Source organism: Schistocerca americana, chromosome 10, assembly GCF_021461395.2.
Source record: "Schistocerca americana isolate TAMUIC-IGC-003095 chromosome 10, iqSchAmer2.1, whole genome shotgun sequence".
Lineage (NCBI taxonomy): Eukaryota > Metazoa > Arthropoda > Insecta > Orthoptera > Acrididae > Schistocerca > Schistocerca americana.
Window position 1 is genome coordinate 194,240,807 of NC_060128.1, and position 26,526 is coordinate 194,267,332.

The 26,526-nt window shown below is 45.0% G+C and overlaps 1 protein-coding gene across 1 annotated transcript in view; it reads right to left on the bottom strand.

The window, feature by feature from the left end:
* LOC124552450 (UDP-glucosyltransferase 2-like) overlaps positions 1–26,526 on the bottom strand; it is a 66,521-nt gene that overhangs the window by 15,057 nt on the left and 24,938 nt on the right. Inside the window, exons 2-3 of the mRNA XM_047126728.1 lie at positions 9,852–10,098; positions 505–1,088 (exon numbers count right to left, since the gene is read on the bottom strand). Of these exons, the coding sequence (XP_046982684.1) occupies positions 505–1,088; positions 9,852–10,098 (831 nt within the window). The remainder of the gene's footprint in view (positions 1–504; positions 1,089–9,851; positions 10,099–26,526) is intronic.

Here is a 26,526-nt window from a genome sequence, read left to right on the forward strand (position 1 = left end):
TCCTTTGTCAAATATCTGCAATTCGTCACTCTCAAGTGGCGTTTTCCCAAAGCAGCTAAAAACGGCAAGGGTAATACTATCACATAAAAAAGCTGACCAGCAGTGTAAAGCTTACTGTAGGTCTGTGTCACTCTCGCCAGGGGTTTTAAAAATTGTTGAAAAAGTCTTCCTTTCACAACTGACTACATTCTTCATAAAAAATAATATTATTTCTGGACGTCCAGGAGGCTGCGGTCCAGAGCAGGCTGGCGTCAGTAATGCTGGCCAACACTATCCCAACACAACATGATGCCATGCCAGGCAGCCTGCATCTCAGGGGCTGAAAAACAGTTTTTTGCCCCTACCTCTGGTCCTGTTTACTATGGGGCAAGTGATAAGTGTGCCAAATTCGGTTGCAAACGATCCAGTAATTTTAATGAAGGTGCTGGACATTCACACATACTTCCTACTTTTTATATATATTGCTTATTGTCTAGCTTTGTGTCTCGTATGCACAGCACATACCTTTGGGAGGGCCTTAGGAGGCTTGATGTGCATCCCAGCGACCTGCACAGCATTGGGCACCAACGGCCTCGCGTAGTCGAAGCTGAAGTGATTGTTGAGCAGTAGCAGGGACATGTTGCGCTCCATCTCCGCCAGGGGGGGCATGCTCGGGTCACCGAAGGCCTTGCGCACGATCTCGTCTAGGGCCGGGAAGTAGACCAGATCCCGGTAGAGGTTGAGTGCGAGGGAGAGCAGAGAGTTGTAGGTCTTCTGGAAGAGGCTCATGCGGGTCGTGTAGGCCACACCGCCCTCGGGCAGGTACGACAGCGGGTACGGGTTCCCGACCGCGTAGTTGATCCAGGTGTTGCCGCCGCCGAAGGCGCACGCGAGCACAGTCGGCGCCCGGTACTTGTGCGAGAAGGCGAAGAAGCAGTCGTGGAAGAACGTCTCCATGATGAGCAGGTCGTACGTCCGCTCCTGGGAGTCGATCAGCTCGCGAACGACCGGGTCGTCCATCAGGCGCTGGCAGAAGTCCGTGCCCATGTGGAACAGGATCACGAACTGTGTGAACGTCGAGAGCGACCCGTACCCCAGGAAGTCGAACTCTGTCGAGGAGATAGAACACTGTCCCTTCGTCTACATACATATAAATTTATGTGAATGTGTGTGTGTGGCAGGGGATTCTGTAATGAGGATAATGGACAAGGAGCACTACATTAGTTGTGTGTGAAAAAGTTCAGAATTTGGATCTGATGGGAAGAGTGCTAGGGTAGTTCGTGCAATTGTGATGACCTCTGTGTCTGGATGGCATGGTGGTCAGAGCATCTGCCTACTAAGCAGGCAACCGAGGTTCGAGTCCTAGTCTGGCACCAATTTTCAACTTCCTTCATTGGTGTCAATCAATACCCATTTGCAGCCAGTGTCTTAAGTCTTATTTGTCCTTGTCGTCTGTCATACACTGAATGACCTTTGCTTTTTACAATGTCACTTCCTAGCGTCGATCACTGGAATACACTGATCTTCCCTTTTTATGATATTCTCTTCTAGAGTCGATGGAAAGGGTGGGGGGGGGGGATGAAAGGCAGTTGCAGGATCAATCTTCCACCCCATCTCTCATTCTGGGGGGAGCTCTACCCACGGCACTTCCTCCCACTGCCTTGTCTGTGCATTTTCTTCATCTTCTTTTATCGACACTCCGCGTTCCATGTTCTCCGCAAGTCACTTATTGTGGCAGTGTCACAGCTCTTCCCCAAGCTCTATCCGTAATACTCCCAGAACTCTCCTTTTAGCTCGCCGACTATTATGGGGATAAAGGAACTAATAACCACGCAGGTAAGCTCCTCTTAAACCCTATCGAGCGTCATAATCGTCGTCAGATGGGCGGCATTCGAATCTGATCGGGAAGTGGCATCTGCCTCTCCACTAAGGCACAGTCCGCCTTTGTACCTGGTCTGGAGTGTGGAATGAATGCTGCACCTTCCCAAGCAACCAATTTGCTAATCTGAACCACGAATGCCGAACTCTGTCGTGGTTCTCAAACAGAGCGGGTTGGTTGTTGCGGCCCACTCACCTGCCTCGCAGTTGAGCTGCGACCGGAAACGGCCAGTCGAGTGGAACTCGTCGACGACGTCCCACTGGTATCTGAAGGGAAAAACTTGCGAATAAATTCATTTTGAAACGAATCTCGCAGACAGGACACTGTCTAATCAATGGCAAAATGAACTCTTGGTCAGACATAGAAAAATTTAACTATTTGACTGGAGCCAGAAGAAAGCCATTGATTAGGAAATCTGCTGAATGGTAGACCTTGCACGAAATTAAAATAAGGAAATAAGATGCCTTACCGGTATTCCTAGCCCCATTCAGCTACCGAGAAGAAAACGTACTAATCTGTGCCAGTATCGTAAAATATGAAGTTTCTGCAAATCTGAAGGCTGAAATGAAGACTTTGCTCAATCGGTATGCGTGCGACAGATATGAATGTAATATGTTGCAAAACGCCGCTCATAAAAACTGGGTTTTCCGGTGCTCATACCTCGGGTTCTGTTGGTGATAAAATGGTAGGGTCAGGTGTTTCGGGTAGCCCTTCGGCTAGGGACCATTGCATGTTCAACAGGAGGATCGTTCTTAGTGTCACTACCCTACAGTATACGGTCAAACTATGAGTATTACACACTTCCTACTGTTTAAGCAAATGGAGCAAATCGGTTCGTTCTTTTTTAATTTTGATGTGGTCTCCTGTGGGCTTGACGAGGCTTGTGGAGGTTACATTAGTTCATGGGCGCTACCCCGGAAAACCCCACAAAAAACGTGTCTTTACTATATTTCCAAGGGACTAAAGACCCTGTAGTTTGGTCCCTTTCTCTCCAAACCAACCAGATAACTATATTTCCGCCGTCACCTGCGGACCAAAACCTAGCCGAGGATTCCAAGAAAACGTCTGAAATTTTTTCTATATATTCCTAAGATCCCGATCTCGAACAGCCTTCAAAATTTTCTGGATATTTTCATCCGTTTCCAAGACACGGAGGTTCAAAGTTACCCTACTTCTATGCGAAACATCCGGTATGAGGCGAAATCTACATTATAAAAAACCGCAGCAATTTGTCATATTTTAAAGGTATATTCTCTGGGGGTCTATCTAGGAGAGCCATCTCCCTGTTTTCAAAAATCATTATCCGTTATCGAGAAACACCCCAAAAACTTCAAACTTACTGGCAGTTTCAAACTGTGTGCCGGACCGAGACTCGAAATCGGGACCTTTGCCTTTCGCGGGCAAGTGCTCTACCAACTGAGCTACCCAAGCACGACTCACGCCCCGTCCTCACAGCTTTACTTCTGCCAGTATCTCGTCTCCTACCTTCCAAAGGCTGTGAGGACGGGGCGTGAGTCGTGCTTGGGTAGCTCAGATGGTAGAGCACTTGCCCGCAAAAGGCAAAGGTCCCGAGTTCGAGTCTCGGTCCGGCACACAGTTTGAAACTGCTAGGAAGTTTCATATCAGCGCACACTCCGCTGCAGAGTGAAAATCTCATTCTGGAAACAGCCCAAAAACTTATTTTTTGGGTACCAAAACCAGTCGCGAATTTCGAGATGGCTATGCACAGCAAATGACGATATATTCCTAAGATGCCCTTCTCGAACTAAATTTCAAATTTTTTTCATATCTTCATCCATTTCCGAGATACAGGGGTTCAAAGTTATCCTACTATTATTACACGTAAAATACGCACGTAAAATCCGATGTGAGGCGGAAACGTAATTTAAAAAGTGACGTAGCACTGTGAAATATACTGTTAAGTGGCTCCGTTATCATCTGGGAACCCCATGTTGTAGCACTGAAGCACATGCAAATTTTTTTTGCGCGTAAAATCCGGTCTGGGGAGTAAAATTAGTTTTGCGTTATTCCAGTTTGACATAAGTAAACTATCTAAATTTTAATGAAAAACGCGTTTCTTTTCATATGAGTCACAGGGGAAAGAAGGGAACAAACGGAAAAATTCTTCTCTCACAGCAGAAAAATAGCGAATACGTTCCTGTTTCTTTAAAAGAATCTGACTAAAAAGTGGGATACCAGCTGCGTCATTCTACATTCCTCAGCATCTTTAAATTTTTACCAAAAATTTTGGCATACAAACATATTCCCGCTTTTTTATGCTGAGAAAGAAGGAGACGGTGCAAGTGGCAAAGAGACGGAAAAGTAATAAACACGGGAAGATAGTAGACAGTGGTTGAGTCATACAAAGTGCGAAGCAGACAATGGCAGTGTGAGAGAAAGACAGGGAACAGTGGCAGTGGAACGAAGTTGATAGTAACGGAACAGCACTAGGAAAAGAGTGAAGGAGACAGTGCCAGCGGAACAGGAATAAAGAGAAAGTGGAGGTGGGTGAGAGCAAGTGATAATGAGAGACAGTCTGTGGCAATGACAACGACGAAGAGAGATATAGCAGCAGTGAGAAGAGACAGCAGCAGAGGGAAGGAAGGAAAGCGGTAGTAGAAGAAAGAGAGAGCAAGAGGGGGATAGGAGACTGTAGTAGTAGGACAGAACGGATGAGCAGGAACAATGACAGAGACACGAAAAGATAATGACAATGAGTCGGGCCGAATGAGTGAGTGAGAAAGGGCAACTAGGGGTAGATGGGTGTGAGCGACGTAGAGCGATGGACTACTGGGGGTGAGTGAGCCACAGTTAGGGGAGTGAGATGCATGTTAAAAAGAGTGCGAATATGTCGCCAGCGAAAACTTTTTGAAAAAAAAACTTTAAAGGTGCTAAAGAAAGTAGAATGAAGTAGCTTTTATCCCACTTTTCGGTCAGCCTCCTTTAAATGAACAGGAACATATTCGCATTTTTTTGTGCTCCGATAGGAGCATTTTTCCGCTGGTTCTATTATCTTGAATTCGACGAAGATTTATACGGATCGAACGGAGAACATAGACGGCGACAATGTAGAATGAGCGGGATACAACACAACGGAAAGTTATCAACTGTTTGCCTAAGGAGGCAGCAGTCTATTACACGTAAGCCATCCCAGTTTAGAGAAGCAGTAAAGTACGGCAGATCTCGCACGCGAGGGAGGCTGGTGGTATTAACCGTTTCCATAAGTGTACTAAAGAGTCTTATGAAACCAAAATGGAACGGAAGTGAATCGTCTATAATTATGAACACTATTAAAGAAATCGTTATAAATAAGCAATTAGGAATAGTTGCAAATATCTTGTGGATTAGAGGGCACAGTGGTATCTATCATAATTATATAATAGACAGCTTAGCCAAGTGAACAATGAACTGAGGTGAAATCCTAAATAATAGACTTCCTTATCAAGAAAAGCAGGGCACAGTCAGTGAGAAAGCGAGAAACGACTGGTAGGCGCATTGGGATTCGACCAAGACAGCAAAAAGAGTACAGTACGACCAGCTGCCACTAAAAGTAGCGTTATCCCCTCGGTTTAGTGATTGGAAAGGAGCAAATGAATCACAGCAACTAATACAGTCGTGCCCTTAAATCTTGCCAAATTCCCAACCCGTCTGTTCTGCAAAGGACGGAAGGAATCTCTGTCATGTGATTTTTTCAATGAAGACGGAATGTGAATCATGTACTATTCTCGTGTACCAGATACAAGGCACAACAAGGCTGTGGCGCCACCAGCGTAGACGTTGACACCATCTCAGACAGTATGACGCAACTGCTACCAATCGGAAGCCGTCCTTGGGCTATATAAGGCCACCACAGCAGCAGCTTTGACAGTCCGCACTCTACACGCGCAGTATGAGCGATCAGCTGATGCGCAGCCGCCTGCGACGAGATCGGAGCGTGGGCTACCAAATGGCGGCTCGAGTTCAATCCTGGGACGAGCCTGGCTGTGGTGTTTACGCGCAGCCGCATTCCCGGTGCGCTGCAGCAAGTGCGGATCGTGGGGGCCCCTACTCCGTGGCCTCGCACTGGAAAATACCTCGGCGTCACCTCGGACCGGCGCCTCACCTGGGGACCACACATCCAGGGGCTGAGAGGCCGAGCGCTCGGAAAGATCCTCTGCTCGGCCCCACAAATACTCTGCCCACCCTGAGCGGCATCTCGCTGTACGGAGCACTCGTCTGGCCGGTGCTCGAGTAAGAGGCCGTGGTGTGGGGAAACGCGGCAGAAACCCGTCCGCAGACACTGCAGAGAGTGCAGAATAAAGCCTTCCGGCTGGCGCTCCATCTGCCGAGAGACTTTGACACGAGGCAGCTCCAAGACATTGCGGGAAAAAAATGGTTCAAAAGGCTCTGAGCACTATGGGACTTAACTGCTGCGGTCATCAGTCCCCTAGAACTTAGAACTACTTAAACCTAACTAACCTAAGGACATCACACACATCCATACCCGAGGCAGGATTCGAACCTGCGACCGTAGCAGTCGCGCGGTTCCCGACTGAAGCGCCTAGAACCGCTCTGCCACTTCCTAATAGGAGTTTCATATCAGCGCACACTCCGCTGCAGAGTGAAAATCTCATTCTGAAAACATCCCCCAGGCTGTGGCTAAGCCATGTCTCCGCAATATCCTTTCTTTCAGGAGTGCTAGTTCTGCAAGGTTCGCAGGAGAGGTTCTGTAAAGTTTGGAAGGTACGAGACGAGGTACTGGCAGAAGTAAAGCTGTGAGTACCGGGCGTGAGTCGTGCTTCGGTAGGTCAGTTGGTAGAGCACTTGCCCGCGAAAGGCAAAGGTCCCGAGTTCGAGTCTCGGTCGGGCACACAGTTTTAATCTGCCAGGAAGTTTCATCTAGAAACTTGCTGGTCAGTGGACTGGGAAACCAACTTCATTATCGCCCGGCTACCTGATGGCCGGACCTACTCCCGGAATGATAACCCGGCAGCGAGAGGAGAAGAATACAACCGACTGACAACCGAGAAGACGGGCCGAAAAGAGAAGAAAACGAATACACTACGATTCACCGAAACAGGAACAGCTGGCTCTGCTTAACCTGCATCGACCGTACATGGCCTGCACGTGTGTCACGTCTGCCAGTCTGTTGCTCCTGACGAAGACAATGGTGGAAATCGTCAGAAGCTCCAGTTTAAAACCCTGAACTGATGCGGCAGAAGGCCGTATACAACATCGTGACCGGGACAAACGTCTCACGAAATAAGCGTCAAACGAAATAAAAATAAAGGGAACGAAACTTGTCTAGCTTGAAGGGGGGAAACCAGATGGCGCTATGGTTGGCCCACTAGATAGTGCTGCCCTAGGTCAAACGGATGTCAACTGCGTTTTTTAAAATAGTAACCCACATTTTTTATTACATATTCTTGTACTACGTAAAGAAATGTGAATGTTTTAGTTGGACCACTTATTTCGCTCTGTGATAAATGGCGCTGTAATAGTCACAAACATATGGCTCACAATTTTAGACGAACAGTTGGTAAGAGGTAGGTTTCTTAAATTAAAATACTGATAGTAGGTACGTTTGAACATTTTATTTCGGTTGTTCCAATGTGATACATGTAGCTTTCTGAACTTGTCATTTCTGACAACGCATGCTGTTACACCGTGATTACGTGTAAATACCACATAAATGCAATAAATGCTCAAAATGATGTCCGTCAACCTCAGTGCATTTGGCAGTACGTGTAACGACATTCCTCTCAACTGCGAGTAGTTCGCCTTCCGTATTGTTCGCACATGCATTGACAATGCGCTGACGAATGTCACCCGTTGTCGATGGGTCACGATAGCAAATGTCCTTCAACTTTCCCCACAGAAAGAAATCCGGGGACGTCAGATCCGGTGAACGGGATGGTGCTTCGACGACCAATCCACCTGTCATGAAATACGCTACTACAGTGGTTCCCAACAGGTGGTCCGCGGACCCCCAGAGGTCCGCGAGCTATGCCAGAGGGGTCCGCAAGATGCTATTAGAATGAAAAATATATTAAATATATTTCGTATGATAAGAGATTTTTTGTTTTGGCTGCTTCCTGCATGAGCAGAGCTTTAGTGAACGCTAACTTTTGCGTCTAGCGTCTTCCTAGAGCCAACTGACACTAGCACACTCTAGTGAAAAACTAGAATTAGATAGAGGCAAATAGTTTTGCTGTATGCCGTTAAACTGCACGCGATGTCTCTTTGCAGCTGACAACTGACAGTCACTTTACACAGAAACTCGCATTTCAGACGACAATCGGCCATTGTTAATTTATTGCCACTGCATTCACAGACCGTCTTGTTTACATATTCAATATTCTGTATTAAAACAGTAGTGTTTGTAAAGCGTTGTTTTTCGCGGGAGCTACAGTTCGGGTAGTTAAAAATGGACCGTTGGTTAAAAAGGTACCAATCATGCTCGATGAGGGGTCCTCGAAAAAATATTGTTGGGAACCCCCGTGCTATTCAGTACCGCTCCAATCGCACGCGAGCTATGTGCCGGACATCCATCATGTTGGAAGTACATCGCCATTCTGTCATAGGGTGAAACATCTTGTAGTAACATCGGTAGAACATTACGTAGGAAATCAGCATACATTGCACCATTTAGATTGCCGTCGATAAAATGGGGGCCAATTGTCCTTCCTCTCATAATGCCGCACCATACTTTAACCCGCCAAGGTCACTGATGTACCACTTGCCGCAGCCATCGTGCCCAGTAGTGCATATTATGCCGGTTTATGTTACCGCTGTTGGTGAATGACGCTTCGTCGCTAAATACGACGCGTGCAAAATATGTGTCATCGTCCCGTAATATCTCTTGCGCCCAGTGGCAGAACTGTACACGACTTTCAAAGTCGTTGCCATGCAATTCCTGGTGCATATAAATATGGTACGGGTACAATCGATGTTGATCTAGCATTCTCAACACCGACGTTTTTGAGATTCCCGATTCTCGCGCAATATGTCTGCTACTGATCTGTGGATTAGCCGTGTCAGCAGCTAAAACACCTACCTGGGCATCATCATTTGTTGCAGGTCGTGGTTGACGTTTCACATGTGTCTGAACACTTCCTGTTTCCTTAAATAACGTAACTGTCCGGCGAACGGTCCAAACACTTGGATGATGTCGTCCAGGATACCGAGCAGCATACATAGCACAGGCCCGTTGGGCATTTTGATCACAATAGCCATACATCAACACGATATCGACCTTTTCCGCACAGGGTTATTTGGTAACCGTGATAGCGTTACGGAGATGTTTAACGAACTCAAATGGCAGACTCTGCAAGAGAGGCGCTCTGTATCGCGGTGTAGATTGATCGCCAGGTTTCGAGAGGGTGCGTTTCTGGATGAGGTATGGAATATATTGCTTCCCCCTACTTATACCTCCCGAGGAGGTCACGAATGTAAAATTAGAGAGATTAGAGCGCGCACGGAGGCTTTCGGACAGTCGTTCTCCCCGCGAACCATACGCGACTGAAACAGGAAAGGGAGGTAATGACAGTGGCACGTAAAGTGCCCTCCGCCACACACCGTTGGGTGGCTTGCGGAGTATAAATGTAGATGTAGATGTAGAATTGGTAAACGGTCCATTTTAACACGGGTAATGTATCACGAAGCAAATACCGTCCGCACTGACGGAATGTTACATATACGTTTGTCACTATTACGGTGCCATCTATTACAAAGTGAAAAAAGTGGTCCAACTAAAACTATCATATTTCTTTACGTACTACACGAATATGTAATATAAATTGGGGGTTCCTATTTAAAAAAAACGCAGTTGATATCCGTTTGACCTATGGCAGCGCCTTGTAGCGGGCCAACCATAGCGCCATCTGGTTTCCCCCTTAAAGCTAGACGAGTTTCGTTGTTTGTAGTTTTTTCGTGTTCTCGTGTGACACATCGTAGCTGAAAATCCCAGTTAGCGAAAAGTAAGGTTAACAGAAAGGACAGGGAGCAGACTCACTGGTGCTGCCCGCCAGCTGCGCGGTGGGCTTGACAAGCTCCCAGGGGTCGCCCGGCTCGTGGAAGGGCGTCAGCACGGTCAGGTTGTGGCCGCGGCGCGCCAGCTCCACCAGCAGCTCGCGGTTCACGATCCAGTGGCTGCGGCCCTCCATCGGGAACACGGCCAGGATGTTGGCACCCCTGGCGGCGGGGAGCCACCCGCAGCACCACGCCGCCGCCGCCCACACCGCCAGCGCCACAGCCGACGTCTGCAACACCGACCACGCGTCAACACTACTCGGTCAGCAACTCGGTACAAGAAACAACAAAAAAAGAAAAAAAAATCAGCCTAAGTGCAAGAAGGACTCGCGCATCGTGGGTTCTATACTAACTTGCCATCTTAACGATTATGCGTTATACACTGGAGAGCCAAAGAAATTGGTACACCTACCTAATATCGTGTAGCGGCTCCGCGGGCACGCAGAAGTCCCACAACATGACATGGTATGGACTCGACTAATGTCTGAAGTAGTGCTGGAGGGAATCGACACCATAAATCCTGCAGGGCTGCCCATAAATCCGTAAGAGGGGGTGGAGATCTCTTCTGAAGAGCACGTTGCAAGACATCCCAGATGTGCTCAATAATGTCCCTGTTTGGAGTGTTTGGTGGCCATCGGAAGTGTTTAAACTCAGAATAGTGTTCGTGCAGCCACTGTATAGCACTTCTGGACTTGTGGCGCATCGCGTTATCCTGCTGGAATTGCCCGAGTCCGTCGGAATGCACAGTGGACATGAACGGACGCATGTGATCAGACAGGACGCTTACATACGTGTCACCTGTCAGAGTCGTATCTAGAGGTATCATGGGTCCCATATCACTCCAACTGAACACTCACCACTCCGTTACAGAGCCTCCACCAATTTGAACAGTCCCCTGCTGACATGCAGGATTCGTGAAGTAGTCTGCATACTCGTACACGCCTTATCCGCTCAATACAATTTGAAACGAGACTCGTCCGACCAGGCAACATGTTTCCCGTCATCAGCAGCCAAATGTCGGTGTTGACGGGCCCAGGCGAGGAGCAAAACTGTGCGCCGTGCAGTCATCGAAGGCTCCAAGAGGCCATATCAATGATTTTCCGTCGAATGGTTCGCACGCTGACACTTGTTAATGGCCCAGCATTGTAATCTGCAGCGATCTGCGGAAAGGTTGCACACCTGTAACGTTTAACGATTCTCTTCAGCCGTCGTTGGTCGCTTTCTTGCAGGATCTTTTTCCAGCCGTAGCGATGTCGGAGATTTGATGTTTTACCGGATCCCTGATATTCGCAGAAAACTCGTGATATGGTCGTACGGGAGAATTCACACTTGATCGCTACCTCGGAGATCTGTGTTCTATCGCTCGTGAACCGACTATAAGATCACTTTCAAACTCACTTGAATCTAAGGTGACCAGATGCAACTGTTTAAAAAGGAGGACAAACACCTTCAAAAAGGACGGCAAAAGAAGAAAAAAAGAGGACACACCAAACGGGTCAGCTGCAGGTGAGGATACCACCCGTCAGCTTTGGACAAGTCACAAGACTGCCGGGAATTACCAGTAAAACTAGTAGTTAATTGTTACTGATGGTCAGGTGGTGGTTAACTGAACAATATAAAAAAAATTAAAACAATGATTGTGGTGACAGTGTGGCGTCAATTGTTTTGTTACGTCAACAACACGGAATTGTTTACAAAGCGAAAAACGTAAGACCATTCACCTCCCTTCATTCGACGCACCGCTACCAACATCTACAATTCAAGCAGCAGCTGACGACATGTAAACTGCGCTTTAACCTTCTGAATACAAATAAATTGAATGACTATGAAACGATGAAATAAACCCATGACAGTTAACCTGTCGAGTTATTTCTTACCTTTATTGGCCACTGAGACGTAGGCTACGTTCCAGCTCCACATATCTTACATTCCGTTTCAAATTCATTTCTCCCTTTCTTCAAGCCGGATATTTGCCGGAAAGGACATTAGAAAATGTACACTTTCGTTTAGGCATAGCCAAATATTTTACGTAACTCACTCGGTTAAAAATTACACTCACAAATCACAAATGCACTACAGGAAGCCAAGCCACTACAAAGTGAAGATACGAAACGAAAATTTTAAATAATCGATATTTGCATTCGCTTGTAAGTAGATCGACGATAACATCTTCGATGCTGGTGCCACCTACTAACACCGCTATCGTGCGAGTTTATCACGAAGGCTGTGCCAATAGTTAAAGTACTTAAGAAAAGAACGGGACGAATTGTAAATTTAACTGTATTACGCTCAACTTTGCGAAAAACCCGGACACTGGAAAAATCCGCGCGGACCCCGGACAAAGAACTAAAAAGGAGGACATGTCCAGATTAATCTGGACGTCCGGTCACCCTACTTGAATCTTGATAACCTGCCATTGTAGCAGCACTTACCTATCTAACAACTGCGCCAGACACTTCTTGTCTTATACAGGTGTTGCCTACCGCAACGCCGTATTCCGCCTGTTTCCATATCTCTGTATTTCAATACGCATACTATACCAGTTTCTTTGGCGCTTCAGTGTACACAGGTAGAACACCCACCCCGCGAATCGATAATCTCGACGATTTTTGTCTGTCACCGACATCGATTCCCGATAAAAACAGATCTTAACTCTTTGAGGAGCAGGTAAACGCCATAAAAATAAACCCTACAGATGCATGAAGAGTAATTTACATATTTCAAATTTGATCCACTTGTTATATTTCAGTTTTATTATCGTGAAACGTTTTCTACAGTGGGTTTGTAAAAATTCGCCTTAACAACAGAAAAGGTCTAAGCATTAGATGTAGCCACCGCAGCTAAACATCACCTCATTACAGCATACGATAGTTGGTACTTGAACTGTGGTAGAACTTTCTTTTAATTTTCGCGGTATCTCTTGAAACTGTTCTTATCTGCTCTCAGGCAGAAAGGTGCACTGCGCACTGAAAATGTTCACATAGTTCACACAAGGGTCTTTCTTGAACAGGAAATTACATATCTTCTAGATGGTGAGATAATAGCCTGATGTTTACTGCTTTCGTGACGAATACTTTCGTCTACGTATGGTTTGTGTGCATCGATCTGAGATGATAAATTATTTTTGTATACAGAGGATGAACCACCAGCCACTGAAACTATTTTCGGGACCTACAAACTTTTTTACACCTCTCGACGGAAGTGAATGTCGGTCACTGTCATGACTTGCATCACGGTCAACACTGTTGTCACTAGAAGGAATTTCATCAGATCATATTGGATAACATTCTTCCTCTGTTGTTGTTTTTCGGCGAGACATACTGGTTGGAGAAGAAGGTCGTTGGTCAGCGCCACTTGTAAGGTGTCAGGCAAATCCAACACCTTCCATGAAAACCCTGACACGATAAGCAAATCCAGTAGTATGTCACATAGCTCCGAATAAATCGTGACATTAAATTAACCAAAGTAATACGAGTAACGAGTGAGCAAATGGAATACCACAGACTAACACAAGAATGCCTAAATGCATGTCATACCTTCCCACCGTGAGACAGACGCAGTTCCGAGGGGAGAAACGAGAACAGAATCCGAGAGCAGAGCCGTGTTAAGCTGGAAGGCCCTACGATAAGGGACGGACTCCCACGTCGCCAGCTAACCGCTAGGACCACCCCCCAGCCCATGTTAAAAGCTAAAGCCCTGCAGAAGAACAGTACAGATCTTACGACAACACTAAAAGGACCACACCAGCTGCAAGTTTTAGCGTGAGACTTTTTTGCGTCTCTGTTACGTTGCAAACTTTAAAAACATTGCCCCACCACGAAAAGTATAACGTTTCTCATTGGATAGACAGAAATTTTGTAGGCGCAGCTTAAGGTTAACATTGAGACCCTGATTGGTCAGATGAAAACACAGCCACATAGTTTTTTTAAACCAACTTCGGTAAATTGTAGTAAGGAGAAGTTAGGAGAGAGTTGCTTCCGAGACGGCGAGGTGAGCGGAGCTGTGCTGCCCGCTGCCCCCTGACGAACACCGACAAGGTAATGAACGCACGCGATGCCGCATAACAGCGCATAAAGCTTCACTCAGAACTGCAGAAGTCTCATCTGTTACACCCCCTTTTTGCGTAATACTATTGTCGATCGTCAATTAAAGCTCATGGTGTTCACATTTGCCACTTTAAGTAAAAATCTGAAACGCGATGATTTTTCTGTTATATAGTTATTGAGAAGCCATATCAGCGACTGTAATTTACGACAAGTTAGATAAGTAATTAAACATAATTGAGGGTCACTGTAGACCACTTTGATAGTTTTCTCTTTTGTGAAACTTAATTTAAACCTAGATTATAGATGTGATATGGCATAGGTCATCCTTCGATCCATTGTAGAACTTTGAAACCCATTCAAGGAATATTCGTTCACATTTTTGTTGAACGCAGTTGGTTTTTACCATCCTGTATTAAAAAATTTCCTTTTATCAATAGTGCAATTTATAAACAATGTTTTGTGTCTAGAATAAAATTTCCAATGGTAAACTTAACTGCTTTTTCGACGTTATTTTACCAGCTAACTAAAAATAGGAAAGCCTTGAACCCCTTCCACTAAATTTAGTTAGTATTAAGATTCTTTTACAGGGAGTGCAGTGGAGCTGACGCTGAAATCATTAAGTATTTGGTTATATCATCGCTAGTCTCACTGAACTCTTCTGAACTCTACATGTCATGTGTGGTCTGGCGTCTCCTTACCAGCAAGAGGTCCCAGGTTCAAACTAGTCAGTTCCCTAAAAAACACGCTCAGAGCGTCGTTGCGCGAAAGTGGTAGGGAGACACGATATAGAACAAACAGACACCACGCAGAATGTTAGACACTGACCACACAGAAATCCGATATCGCAGTGCCTGTGTTATTCCGATTACGACGCAAAGTTGCATGTGCAAAGGAACAGGTACTACGGCGACCACAGACTTTACGAAACACATCAAATGAATTCTCCACCGCGAATAAGGACTATCATAAGCTGTAGAATGCAATGGCGAAAATGAAAATTTGTGGCGGATCGGGACATGAACCTGTATTTCCCGCTTATCGCGTGCGGTCGCCTTACCATGTGTGTATCCGTGCACGCCTCACAGCTGCACGCAAACTTCCATATGTCGTCAACCGTGCGCCTACGACCTGTACTTGTACATCCGTTATGTATGTTCCCGTACACGTCAGACGTATTTCAAACTCGCTTGCCCGTCATCGGCAGATACATACGATTTTGCAGTGCCTGTGTTATTCTGATCACGAAGTGTAGTTCCTTTCGACATGTATGCATGCATGCAGGTCCAAAGGACGCATGGTTGACGACATATGGAAGTTTGGCTCTGGCCGTGAATTGTGCTCTGATAGCCAACATGGTAGCCTGCACGGTAGCTCAGCGTGTTCGGTCAGAGGGCTGCTCGCTCTCTGTAATAAAAGAACTGAGTAAAGGAATCAACGATCAACTTGAACAAATATCCTGTGACGTCCGCCCAGACCAAACACAGCGAACAATACCAGACTAAATGAGAAGAAAAAAAAGGTGGTAAGGCGACCGCTCGCGATAAGCGGGAAATACTCGTTCGAGTCCCGGTCCGGCACAAATTTTCGTTGTTCCAACGTTCCTGGAAAGGAAGAAGTTCAAATTTTTATGCATTCAATGTGAGCACCATGTGTTACATGACAAATATCGAAACGATGGCTCATTTCCTACCGCACACGAAGTGGCTGGTATCTCGTTATCGAATTCACAGCTTCAACAATACGATGTCGCAGACGTTGAGTAGTGTCGGCTATAAGGGGGATAAAAACGCGGTCTTGTACGTAACCCCACAGACAAAAGTCGCAGGGTGTAACGTCTGGGACGTTGGATTAGAAGAGGAGCAGAGGATGAACTTCGTCGCCGGTTGCCTCCTAGGTCTCCACACTCCACATCTACATCTACATTGATACTCCGCAAGCCACCCAACGGTGTGTGGCGGAGGCCACTTTACGTGCCACTGTCATTACCTCCCTTTCCTGTTCCAGTCGCGTATGGTTCGCGGGAAGAACTACTTACGCGCTCGAATCTCTCTAATTTTACATTCGTGATCTCCTCGGGAGGTATAAGTAAGGGGAAGCAATATATTCGATACCTCATCCAGAAACGCACCCTCTCGAAACCTGGACAGCAAGCTACACCGCGATGCAGAGCGCCTCTCTTGCAGAGCCTGCGACTTGAGTTTATTAAACATCTCCGTAACGCTATCACGCGTACCAAATAACCCTGTGAAGAAACGGGCCGCTCTTCTTTCGACCTTCTCCTTTGTCAACCCGATCTGGTACGGATCCCACACTGATGAGCAATACTCAAGTATAGGTCGAACGAGTGTTTAGTAAGCCACCTCCTTTGTTGATGGACTACATTTTTTAAGGACTCTCCCAATGACTCTCAACCTGGTACCCGCCTTGTGACTTTTGTCTGTGGGGTTGCGTAAAAGACAGCGTTTCTTATCCCTGCTATGCCTGACACTCTTCAAAGTCTTCGACGTCGCGTTGCTGGCGCTGTGGACTCGGTAAGGAGAGACAAGCTGCCTCCGGTGTGACAGGAAATGTGCCACCGTTTTGATATTTATCGTGTAACATACGATGCTCACATTGAATGCATAAAAATTTGAGCTACTCTCTTTCCAGAAACGTTGGAATTGTATTTCTATCTTTTGTAGTTTGGAAGCAATAAATGCTTCAAATCTGTTCATTCTTTTTTAACAGCCCTGTACATATAAATGGCAGAGTGCCAGGTGAACGAAAATTTAAGGGTAGAGTTTCTGGAGAAATTTGTAGACTGTACAGCTTCGTGAGACACGACGTTCGAGGAGTATAGCAATATAGATGCGAGGAATGAAGCACTTTTTTCATTTTTTAAGGACTCCATATTGGTTTCTACATCCCTGTTTGTAGGTTTTATTTCCGATACTTATAGGAAATGAAATCTAAAAACCTAAAATCAACATTTCATCGACTATTATTCATAAAATATACTTCCACCGTTGTTATGTGTTAAAAAGTCCATCCTGTAACCAAGCCCTCTGCTATGAAGAGTTAAGTGTGGAAGTGTTTTTCAGAGTTCTGACAGTTGCCAAATGCTTCATTTCTTATGCGTCTATTGTTGTATTTATTATATGAGTGCGCCACTACCATAGTCTTCGAATTTGAAATAATTTCTTTAAACTTACAGGAACATAAACAAAATAATTGAGTTCACACTAACTTTTTTTGCTTTATTCGTTTTGCTTTACCATGAGGTATTTCCTCAGTCAACTACCAATCACGTTGCAGCTTTCAGGAATCATTTTAGTTAATAATTGTGAGGATACCACTACAGCGAATCTGATGTCCACTTAACTTCTGCCAGTGATTAGAAATGCTAATGAAGCTAACAGTTCCTCATTGCAGCTTAGAGACTCTCTCATGACTATTTTAATCATTAAATATAACACGATGATGAGCAACAGCTCCGAAGCGCATGATTCACCCATTCTTAGGTAATTACGAAAATTATCGGGTCCCAGCCGCTTAACTAACACAATGTGGGTGAATTTCTTTCCTTGCATTAACCACTTCTTTGCCCACAGTTTTTTTCGTTTTGTTTGTCCTTGTTGCTTCTAAAACAGCCAAGGCAAACCTCTGTGTTTGTTTCTGTGTAAAACCAAGTGGGATCTCTTAGAACGAACCCAGTGAATCGGTCGGTAAGTGTACAGGCTGCCACAAGTTGGTTGGTTGGTCCGTCAGTTGATCGGTCTGTTGGTTGATCGGGCTGTCGGGTGGTCGGCCTCTCAGTTGATCGGTCTGTTGGTTGGTCGGTTGGGCCGTCTGCGTATTGTCGGTTGATCGGTCTGTCTGTCGGATGGTCGGTGTGTCGGTTTGTCTGTCGGCTGGCCGGCAAATTAATGCCTTTAACCTCACACGTGAACACGTGAGGCAATACTGACCTTACGACTTATCTTACAAGGGAACCTCCCCATCGCACCCCCCTCAGATTTGGTTATAAGTTGGCACAGTGGATAGGCCTTGAAAACCTGAACACAGACCAATTGAGAAAACAGGAAGAAGTTGTGTGGAACTATGAAAAAAATAAGCAAAATATACAAACTGAGATGTCCATGCGCAACATAAGCAACATCAAGGCGTGTGTGTGTGAGTTCAGCAGCGCCGTGGTCCCGTGGTTAGCGTGAGCAGCTGCGAAACGAAAGGTCCTTAGTTCAAATCTTCTCTGGGGTGAAAAGTTTAATTTTTTATTTTCAGACAATTATCAAAGTTCAGGTACTCACACATAATCAACTTCGCTCTCCAAAATTCCAGGACATGTTCAGATTTGCTTGGACATATGCAAGATTTGACAGTCTACACACGGAAAAATTTGAAAACGTTAAAAACATACGTTTTGACAGAGCACAGGGAAAACTGTGCGACTGTGAAACAGTTGCATTCACTTGTTGCAGTTTATGTGACAAACTATTATCTTTTCATCACTTTTTTGGGAGTGATTATGACATCCACAAGAAAACCTAAATCAGGCAAGATAGAAGAATCTTTTCACCCATTCGCCAAGTGTACAAGTTGGGTGGGTCGACAACATATACCTGTCATGTGACGTACATGCCGTCACCAGTGTCTATAGAATATACGAGACGTGTTTTCCTGAGGAGGAATCGGTTGACCTATGACTTGCGATCAAATGTCTTCGGTTCCCATTGGAGAGGCTCGTCCTTTCGTCTACTAATCGCACGGTTTTGCGGTGTGGTCGCAAAACACGGACACTAAACTTATTACAGTGAACAGAGACGTCAATGAACGAACGGACAGATCATAACTTTGCGTAAATAAAGAAATTAAATTTTTCACTCGAGGGAAGAATTGAGCCAAGGACCTTTCGTTCCGCAACTGCTTACGCTAACCACTTTTTTATCTCATTTTGTTCGCTTCTGTTCGTTGCATCTGCTCGGGGCGGACGTCGTAAGACATCCTTTTATGTTCGTTGTTGGTCGATTGACTCAGTTTTTTTATTACAGAGGGCAGCTAACCCCCTGATCGAACACGCTGAGCAACCGTGCCGGCTATCACTGGACGACGGCGCTACTGAGCCTAACGTTATCCTTGATGTTGCCTATCTTGCGCATGGACTACTCAGTTTGTATATTTTGCTTATTTTTTTCATAGTTCCACACAACTTCTTCCTGTTTTCTTGATTGATCTGTGTTCAGTTTCTCAAGGCCTATCCACTGTGCCAACTTATAACTAAATCTGAGGGGGGTGCGATGGGGAGGTTCCCTTGTTAGAAGCATTTGCAGACTTAGAGAAAGCTTTTGACAATGTTGACTGGAATACTCTGTTTCAAATTCTAAAGGTGGCTGGGGTAAAATACAGGGAGGGAAAGGCTATTTACAATTTGTACTGAAACCAGATGGCAGTTATAACAGTCGAGGGGCATGAAAGGGAAGCAGTGGTTGGGAAGGGAGTGATACAGGGCTGTAGCCTCTCCCCGATGTTATTCAATCTGTATATTGAGCAAGCAGTAAAGGAAACAAAAGAAAAAATTCGGAGTAGGTATTAAAATCAATGGAGATTTAGTTATAAGTTGGCACAGTGGATAGGCCTTGAGAAACTGAACACAGATCAATCAAGAAAACAGGAAGAAGTTGTGTGGAACTATGTAAAAAAATAAGCAATGGAGAAGATATAAGAACTTTGAGGTTCGCCGATGACATTGTAATTCTGTCAGAGACAGCAAAGGACTTGGAAGAGCAGTTGAACGCAATAGACAGTGTCTTGAAAGGAGGATATAACATGAACATCAACAAAAGCAAAACAAGGATAATGGAATGTAGTAGAATTAAGTCGGGTGATGCTGAGGGAATTAGGAGTTTTGCTATTTGGGGAGCAAAATAACTGATGATGGTCGAAGTAGAGGGGATATAAAATGTAGACTGGCAACGGCAAGGAAAGCGTTTCTGAAGAAGAGAAATATGTTAACATCGAGTATTGATTTAAGTGTCAGGAAGTCGTTTCTGAAAGTCTTTGTATGGAGTGTAGCCATGTATGTAAGTGAAACATGGACGATAAATAGTTTGAACAAGAAGAGAATAGAAGCTTTCGAAATGTGGTGCTACAGAAGAATACTGAAGATTAGATGGGTAGATCACATAACTAATGAGGAGGTATTGAATAGGATTGCGGAGAAGAGAAGTTGGTGGCACAAATTGACTAGAGGAAGGGATCGGTTGGTAGGACACGTTCTGAGGCGACAAGGGATCACAAATTTAGCATTGGACGGCAGCGTGGAGGGTAAAAATCGTAGAGGGAGACCAAGAGATGAATACATTAAGCAGATTCAGAAGGATGTAGGTTGCAGTAAGTACTGGGAGATGAAGAACCTGGCAGAGGATAGAGTAGCATGGAGATCTGCATCAAACCGGTTTCAGGACTGAAGACCACAACAACAACAATAACAACCTAATTTATATAGGTGCCCTAGCATCAAGGATATGTTATAAAAGGACGCAAAAAGATTTATGACGAAAAGGCTCAACTGGAAGTGTCAATATACACTTTAAGTTAATGGGATAACAAAAGCCTGGTGTAGAATTTTTATTTATTAAAAAATTGATAATGGCGCAATGGGCCGATAGTGTGGTAGCAGTTCATCGTACTTTCCAATTTCCTGGAGACGTAGCTGGTAGCTGCTGTGCGGAGGACAGGGGCTCGGTTCCCGGTATTGCCATGGTTCTCCATGGTGGGGGGGGAGGGGGCGGGGGAGTTCGGCCCATGGTGCACTGTGTCTCGTGAGGCCAGATTAAGAGCTACGTGGTGGAGAGGTAGCGGCTCGAAGGTCGGAGCGTCGACAACGGCCGGGAGTGACGTGTGCTTTCACTGTGCCCCTCCATACAGCAAATCTTGAGACCAAGACTATAAAATGATACATACGGTGTACAGAGTATGGGTAAAACACAAGGCACTAGCGCAACTTCAACTGTTGCAGTTTAACTGTGAGCAGAAGGGAGCACGTAAAAACGTGAGCACGGCACATGTACATCCTGTCCACTATCCCAAGCTTACTAACAGCAACATCAGACGCTACTTACGGGCTCTACACAGGCACCAACCAAACGACCAACCGACAAATTGGACATGTGTAGACGCTTTGGCCAACTGACCAACCAAATTTTCTTGCTGCAACGCTCCCAAAAAAGCCACCTTCCCACCACTCCACCCAACAAATTGTGGTGTGTGTAGCGCGTTGTGCCAACCGCCCTAAAAAAGTTCGTTTTTGTCTCTGCGTACAGGATTAAATGCTGCTCTAATATACATGACAGGGTGCCAAGCGGGCGAAAGTTTAAGGGCAGGCATTGCCTGCAGGGGGGAGCGACTGTTAAAACTGAGTTTCTGAAAACAACCACAAGTCGCAGTTTTTTTATTTATTTAGCGGTTTCTCTCTTCAAATGAACACGAGGATCATCAGAATACGAAGTGTAAAAGATACAAATCGAGATAATATTGAAAACCTACATTTATGTAACGTAAATAATATGTTATATTTCCAGTGCGGCGACTTGCATTTGAAGCTGACTGACAGTATTAAAGTTAAACTACTGATTGTACTACAATACTTACGTTTAAAGTACAGTAGTAAATGATGAAATTGACAACGCTAAAGACTGAACTGAGTGTACAACAGCACTTGTAACATACTTGCTATAGTGATCCAAAGGTAATTTACGAGTACAGAAAACGAAATTTATATTTTATTCGCCTCTCTTGTGAGCATCTCATATTTTTATATGTCTGCTTTATCTTTCAAAAAATATGAGTACATCTGTAAAGATTAAAATATCTTAAAACATTATAAAAATACATATAAAAATATCTTTACCAAAAGGCATTCTAAACCACCGTTTTTAAAAGTATATCTGTTAGGATAATATGGCCGGTATTATATATTTTGTTGCTTATCTATAGCACTTCATCAAATAACTGGGATGACCCATGTAAATTAAATGCGTTTTGTTCCTTTTATAAATTTTGCGAGTTTTTCTTCTTTTCTGCGAAAATTTCTAATTCTTCTAAAACAGTTTTAAAAAATGGCCCTTATCTGCGGTGTGGATAACTTTCTTAATATCTTGAATCTCATCTAATGTATCTTTAGTTGTCCTCAAATGTTCACTCAGTGTTGACGATTTGAGTTTAAATTGCAATGTCCCTAAATACATATTTTAAATGATCTTCCAGTTTGTCCATTGTACGTGCTCTGAGAATTTTGGTAGTTTATTTTATATACCCCTGAATTACTGTATCTGTTGTGTACATTCTCTTTGTCTATTAGTGCGTGTCTAAGGAAGCTGCTAGTTCAAACTGCTACTTTAACTTTTTGTCGTGGGAAGCATCTCGCAATATGATCTGTTACAGGACCTTTGTATGTGAGTATAATATACCTTTTATTTTCTACTGGCTTGCCTGTAGAGTTGGTTTTTATTTCGTTTAATATTTTCTGTATAGTGTGGTACAATTTCACTGTATCACGTTCTTGGTGATTGTTCCTTAACGTTATTTTTTTGATTGTCTGTAATTCTGTAGCTCTGTCCTGGTCTGTGAGTGGTAACTGTAACATTCTGTGTAAAGCTGAAGAAGTATGATCTTTCGTGCTGTGTTGGATGATATGAATTATTCCTAGTAATTGTATCTGAATATGTAGGCTTCCTGTAAACTCTAAAAGTACGTTCCCTGTTCGATCTACTAATTGATAAATGGAGAAAACTGACGCTGCTGTCAGTTTCATATTCAACCGCGAACTTAATTTTTGGGTGCAGTTGACTGAGTTTGTCTGCTTCTGCATTTAAATCTTCTGTGGTTCCCTTAAATATAACAATCTACTGTAGGTAACGTACCTGTTATAATACAGTATTTTCAGTTTTATATCTGGAAATTTACCAAAAAATCTAATTTCCAAGTCATTAAGAAAAGTTCTGATAAGACGCTACATAAACTATAGCTATTGCTAGACCGTCTCCCACGCGATAATTTTTTCCATTAAAGGCAAAATTGCTGAATTCAGGGCTAAATTGAAAAATGTCTAACAGCTCTAAAATCTCATCTACTATCATAATTTTATGATATAGTACATTACCGTTAATTATCTCTAATGTTTCGTCAGTTGGTATAGGGAGGAATTTAAGACTGGAGATATTTTTGGGCATGTCTTCCAAGGAGCATAGCAATATAGGTGCAAGGAATGAAGCACATGTTTCATTTTTTTAATAAATCCCTATTGGTTTCGTGTCACACATAAGAAGAATAAGTGTCTGGTGACATTCTGTATTTCCGTTTGTAGGTTTTTATTTCCGATACTTACAGGGAATAAAATATAAAAACTGAAATATCGACATTCAGTTGATGTTAATTCATAAACTATATTTCATAGTTGTTACAAGTGTTAAAAAAAGTCCAGCCCATATCCGAATCTTCTGTTATGAAGAGCAAAGTGTGAGATTGTTTTAGAATTCTAACAGTTACTAAATGCCTCATTTCTTGTGTATCTGTTATTTTATTTAATAGATGATGTGCGCCACCACCATGTGTAACGTTTCTTCTTCGAATTTGAAATGAGTTTCTTAAGTTTACCGCCAGTAGTTTATGCCACATACATAAATAGATTAATAATGTTTACGTCAACACCTTGTGTTTTATTTATTTTGCTTTGCCATGATGTATTTGCTCAGACAACTATATACTACGTTGCAGGTTTCAGAAATCATTTTAGTTAATAATTCTTCTAATGGCTGAAAATTTTAATGTAGCTATCAGCCTCTACTCGAAACTTACAGACTCTCTCATGACTGTTAAGAATAGTTTAATGATGACCAGAAACTCCTAAATACGTGATAGATTCCTTCTTAGATAACTACGGAAATTATCTTTTTTTTTTTTTTTTTCTTTATTGTATTTCAATTCCCCATCGGGGCGGGCTGGCAGCAGCATATGCGCTGCTCTTCAGCCGAAAGACATAGAACAAAACAATAGAAGACATTTAAAAACAGCAAAGGAGAGAAGAAGGCGAACATAGATATAAAACAGGGAGAACATCATGGAAGGCAATATACAAAAAAACGGGGTGACTGTAAAATGGAGATAAAAAACTGTTTAAAAGTAGCACACACAAAAAGCCACACACTGCGACGATTAAAAGAGCACAAGGCACAGTATGACTGGAGCATAAAGGTGTTGACGGATGGCAGAGCACACAACGTAACACTGACGGCGAACCTCAAGGCAGTACACAATTAAAAGCACACCTCTTGACGCACACGGGAAACAGCACGAAACACAACACTGACGTGGCACACTGATGATGATCAATACAGAGGATCTGCCAGGTTCAAGGAGATGAGGGAGACCTGAAGAAGGGAGGGAGGGGAAGAGATGGGGGAGGGGAAAGGGGGGCGCTCAGAAGAGGGCCAGGTAGGGAGGGATGTGGGAAGGAGAGAGGCAAGTAGGCGGCGCAGGGTCTCCGGGGAGGGGGGGATGGAGGAAAATCCGCTCTGGGAGAAGGAGGAAAGAGGAGAAGGGGGCCCTGGGAAGGGGGGGGGGGACAAGGCCGGGTTATAGTTGGAAGGAAGGGTATATGTCACGGCGAAGTTCGTCATCCGGGAGGGGGAGGCGTTGGAAATTGCCCTGATGAAGGAGATGGAGGGTGTGGAGGTGGAGAGAGGGAGGGATACAGCGATAGAGTCGCGGCAACGGGCGGGGGTGGAGAGGAAGGAGGAAACCAGAGGGTGGGGGGGATCAACCCTGCGAACAATGTAAAGGATGCGGAGATGTTGGAGGAACAAGAGGAGGTGGGGGAAGGGGATCAGTTCATACAGGAGCCGTGTGGGGGAAGGAAGGCCGATACGGAAGGCAAGGCGGAGCGCATAGCGTTCAAGGATTTGGAGAGCCTTGTAAAAGCGGGTGGGGGCGGAGATCCAGGCGACGCTGGCATAACAGAGGATAGGACGGATGAGGGATTTGTAGGTGTGGAGGATGGTAGAAGGATGCAATCCCCATGTCCGGCCGGACAGGAGTTTCAGCAGGTGGAGGCGGGAATGGGCTTTCTGCTGGATGGTCAGGAGATGAGGGGTCCAGGTGAGGTGTTGGTCAAGGGTGAGGCCAAGGTATTTCAGGGTGGGGGTGAGTTGGATAGGACGACCATAAAGGGTGAGGTAGAAATCTTGGAGGCGAAAGGAGCGAGTGGTACGGCCTATGATGATTGCCTGGGTTTTGGAGGGGTTGAGACGGAGGAGCCACTGGTTACACCAAGTGGTGAACTGGTTAAGGTGGGTTTGGAGGGTACGTTGAGACCGTTGAAGGGTAGGATAGAGAGCCAGGAAGGCGGTGTCATCAGCATATTGGAGAAGGTGAACTGGTGGGGGTGGCTTGGGCATATCAGCTGTATACAAGAGATAAAGGAGAGGGGAGAGGACAGAACCCTGGGGGACGCCAGCCGTGGGATAAAAGATACGGGAGTTGGTGTTGTGGAGGGTGACATAGGAAGGACGATGCGAGAGGAAGGAAGCGACCAGACGGACAAAATTGATAGGCAGGGCGTAGGTTTGGAGTTTAAAGAGGAGACCGGGATGCCATACACGGTCATAGGCATTTTGGAGGTCAAGGGAAACAAAAATGGCGGAGCGACGGGAGTTGAGCTGGAGCGGAAATTATCGGCTTCCATCTGCTTAAGTAACAGAACGGAACATGGTTGAATTTCTTTCCTTGTACAGTCCACTTCTTTGCCCACAGCTTTATTTAATTTTTTGCCCTTGTTACCTCTGAAACAGCAGAGGCAAACCCCTGTTTTTGTTTCTGTGTTAAACCAAACGGGCTCTCGTAAAACTTAGTGGATTTATGATAAACAAATCACAACAACATGACGGCGCTGTAATCGCCGAGTGCAGTCGGTCGGTACGCGTGTGGGCTGGCACGAAATTGGTCAGTCGTCCGATAAACTGGTGCGTGTTAAGGGGAATTTAGTAGTATGCGATGAGTGGAGAATTCGGGTCGGATAGAAAGCGTGCTCGGATATCCGAAGCGGTTAAAAGCGACCGCTGGCATAATTTTCAACTTTCGCCCCTGAATTATTTCAACGCCCAACTGCGGCTGACGCCGGAACCTCCGTCGGAATAAATTGCGAAGTAATTTAGCAATTGAAATGCGAAGTGCAATAAAGGAACGTCGTGCCGGCAAACAGTCTGTTGCACGTCAGAAAATCAGGGAACAACAAATGAGATGCAGAGTACGCCAGGGCAAGGAGGGAACGCGGCGCCCGCGATGACCTCGCCGCAGCCACCAGGGGCCGCTTTCCGCGCCTCCGCGGTCAGTCGCCGTGTGAGTGCAGGGGGGGCAGCGCCGAAGCAGCCGCGCCGGCTTCACACAGGGCGGTAAGCGGCGGAATTTTGTTCCGGAAATTATTTCGTAATTTACTAATGATCAATGAACTTTCTGGCTGTATAACATTCCTTTCCTGCACCTCGCATTATATTTGTTGAATTACTTTGTAATTTACTAACGGCAAGTGCCCCATGCTGATAACCAAACATCTTCGCTCAGTGAAAGACGGGTGAAAATAAG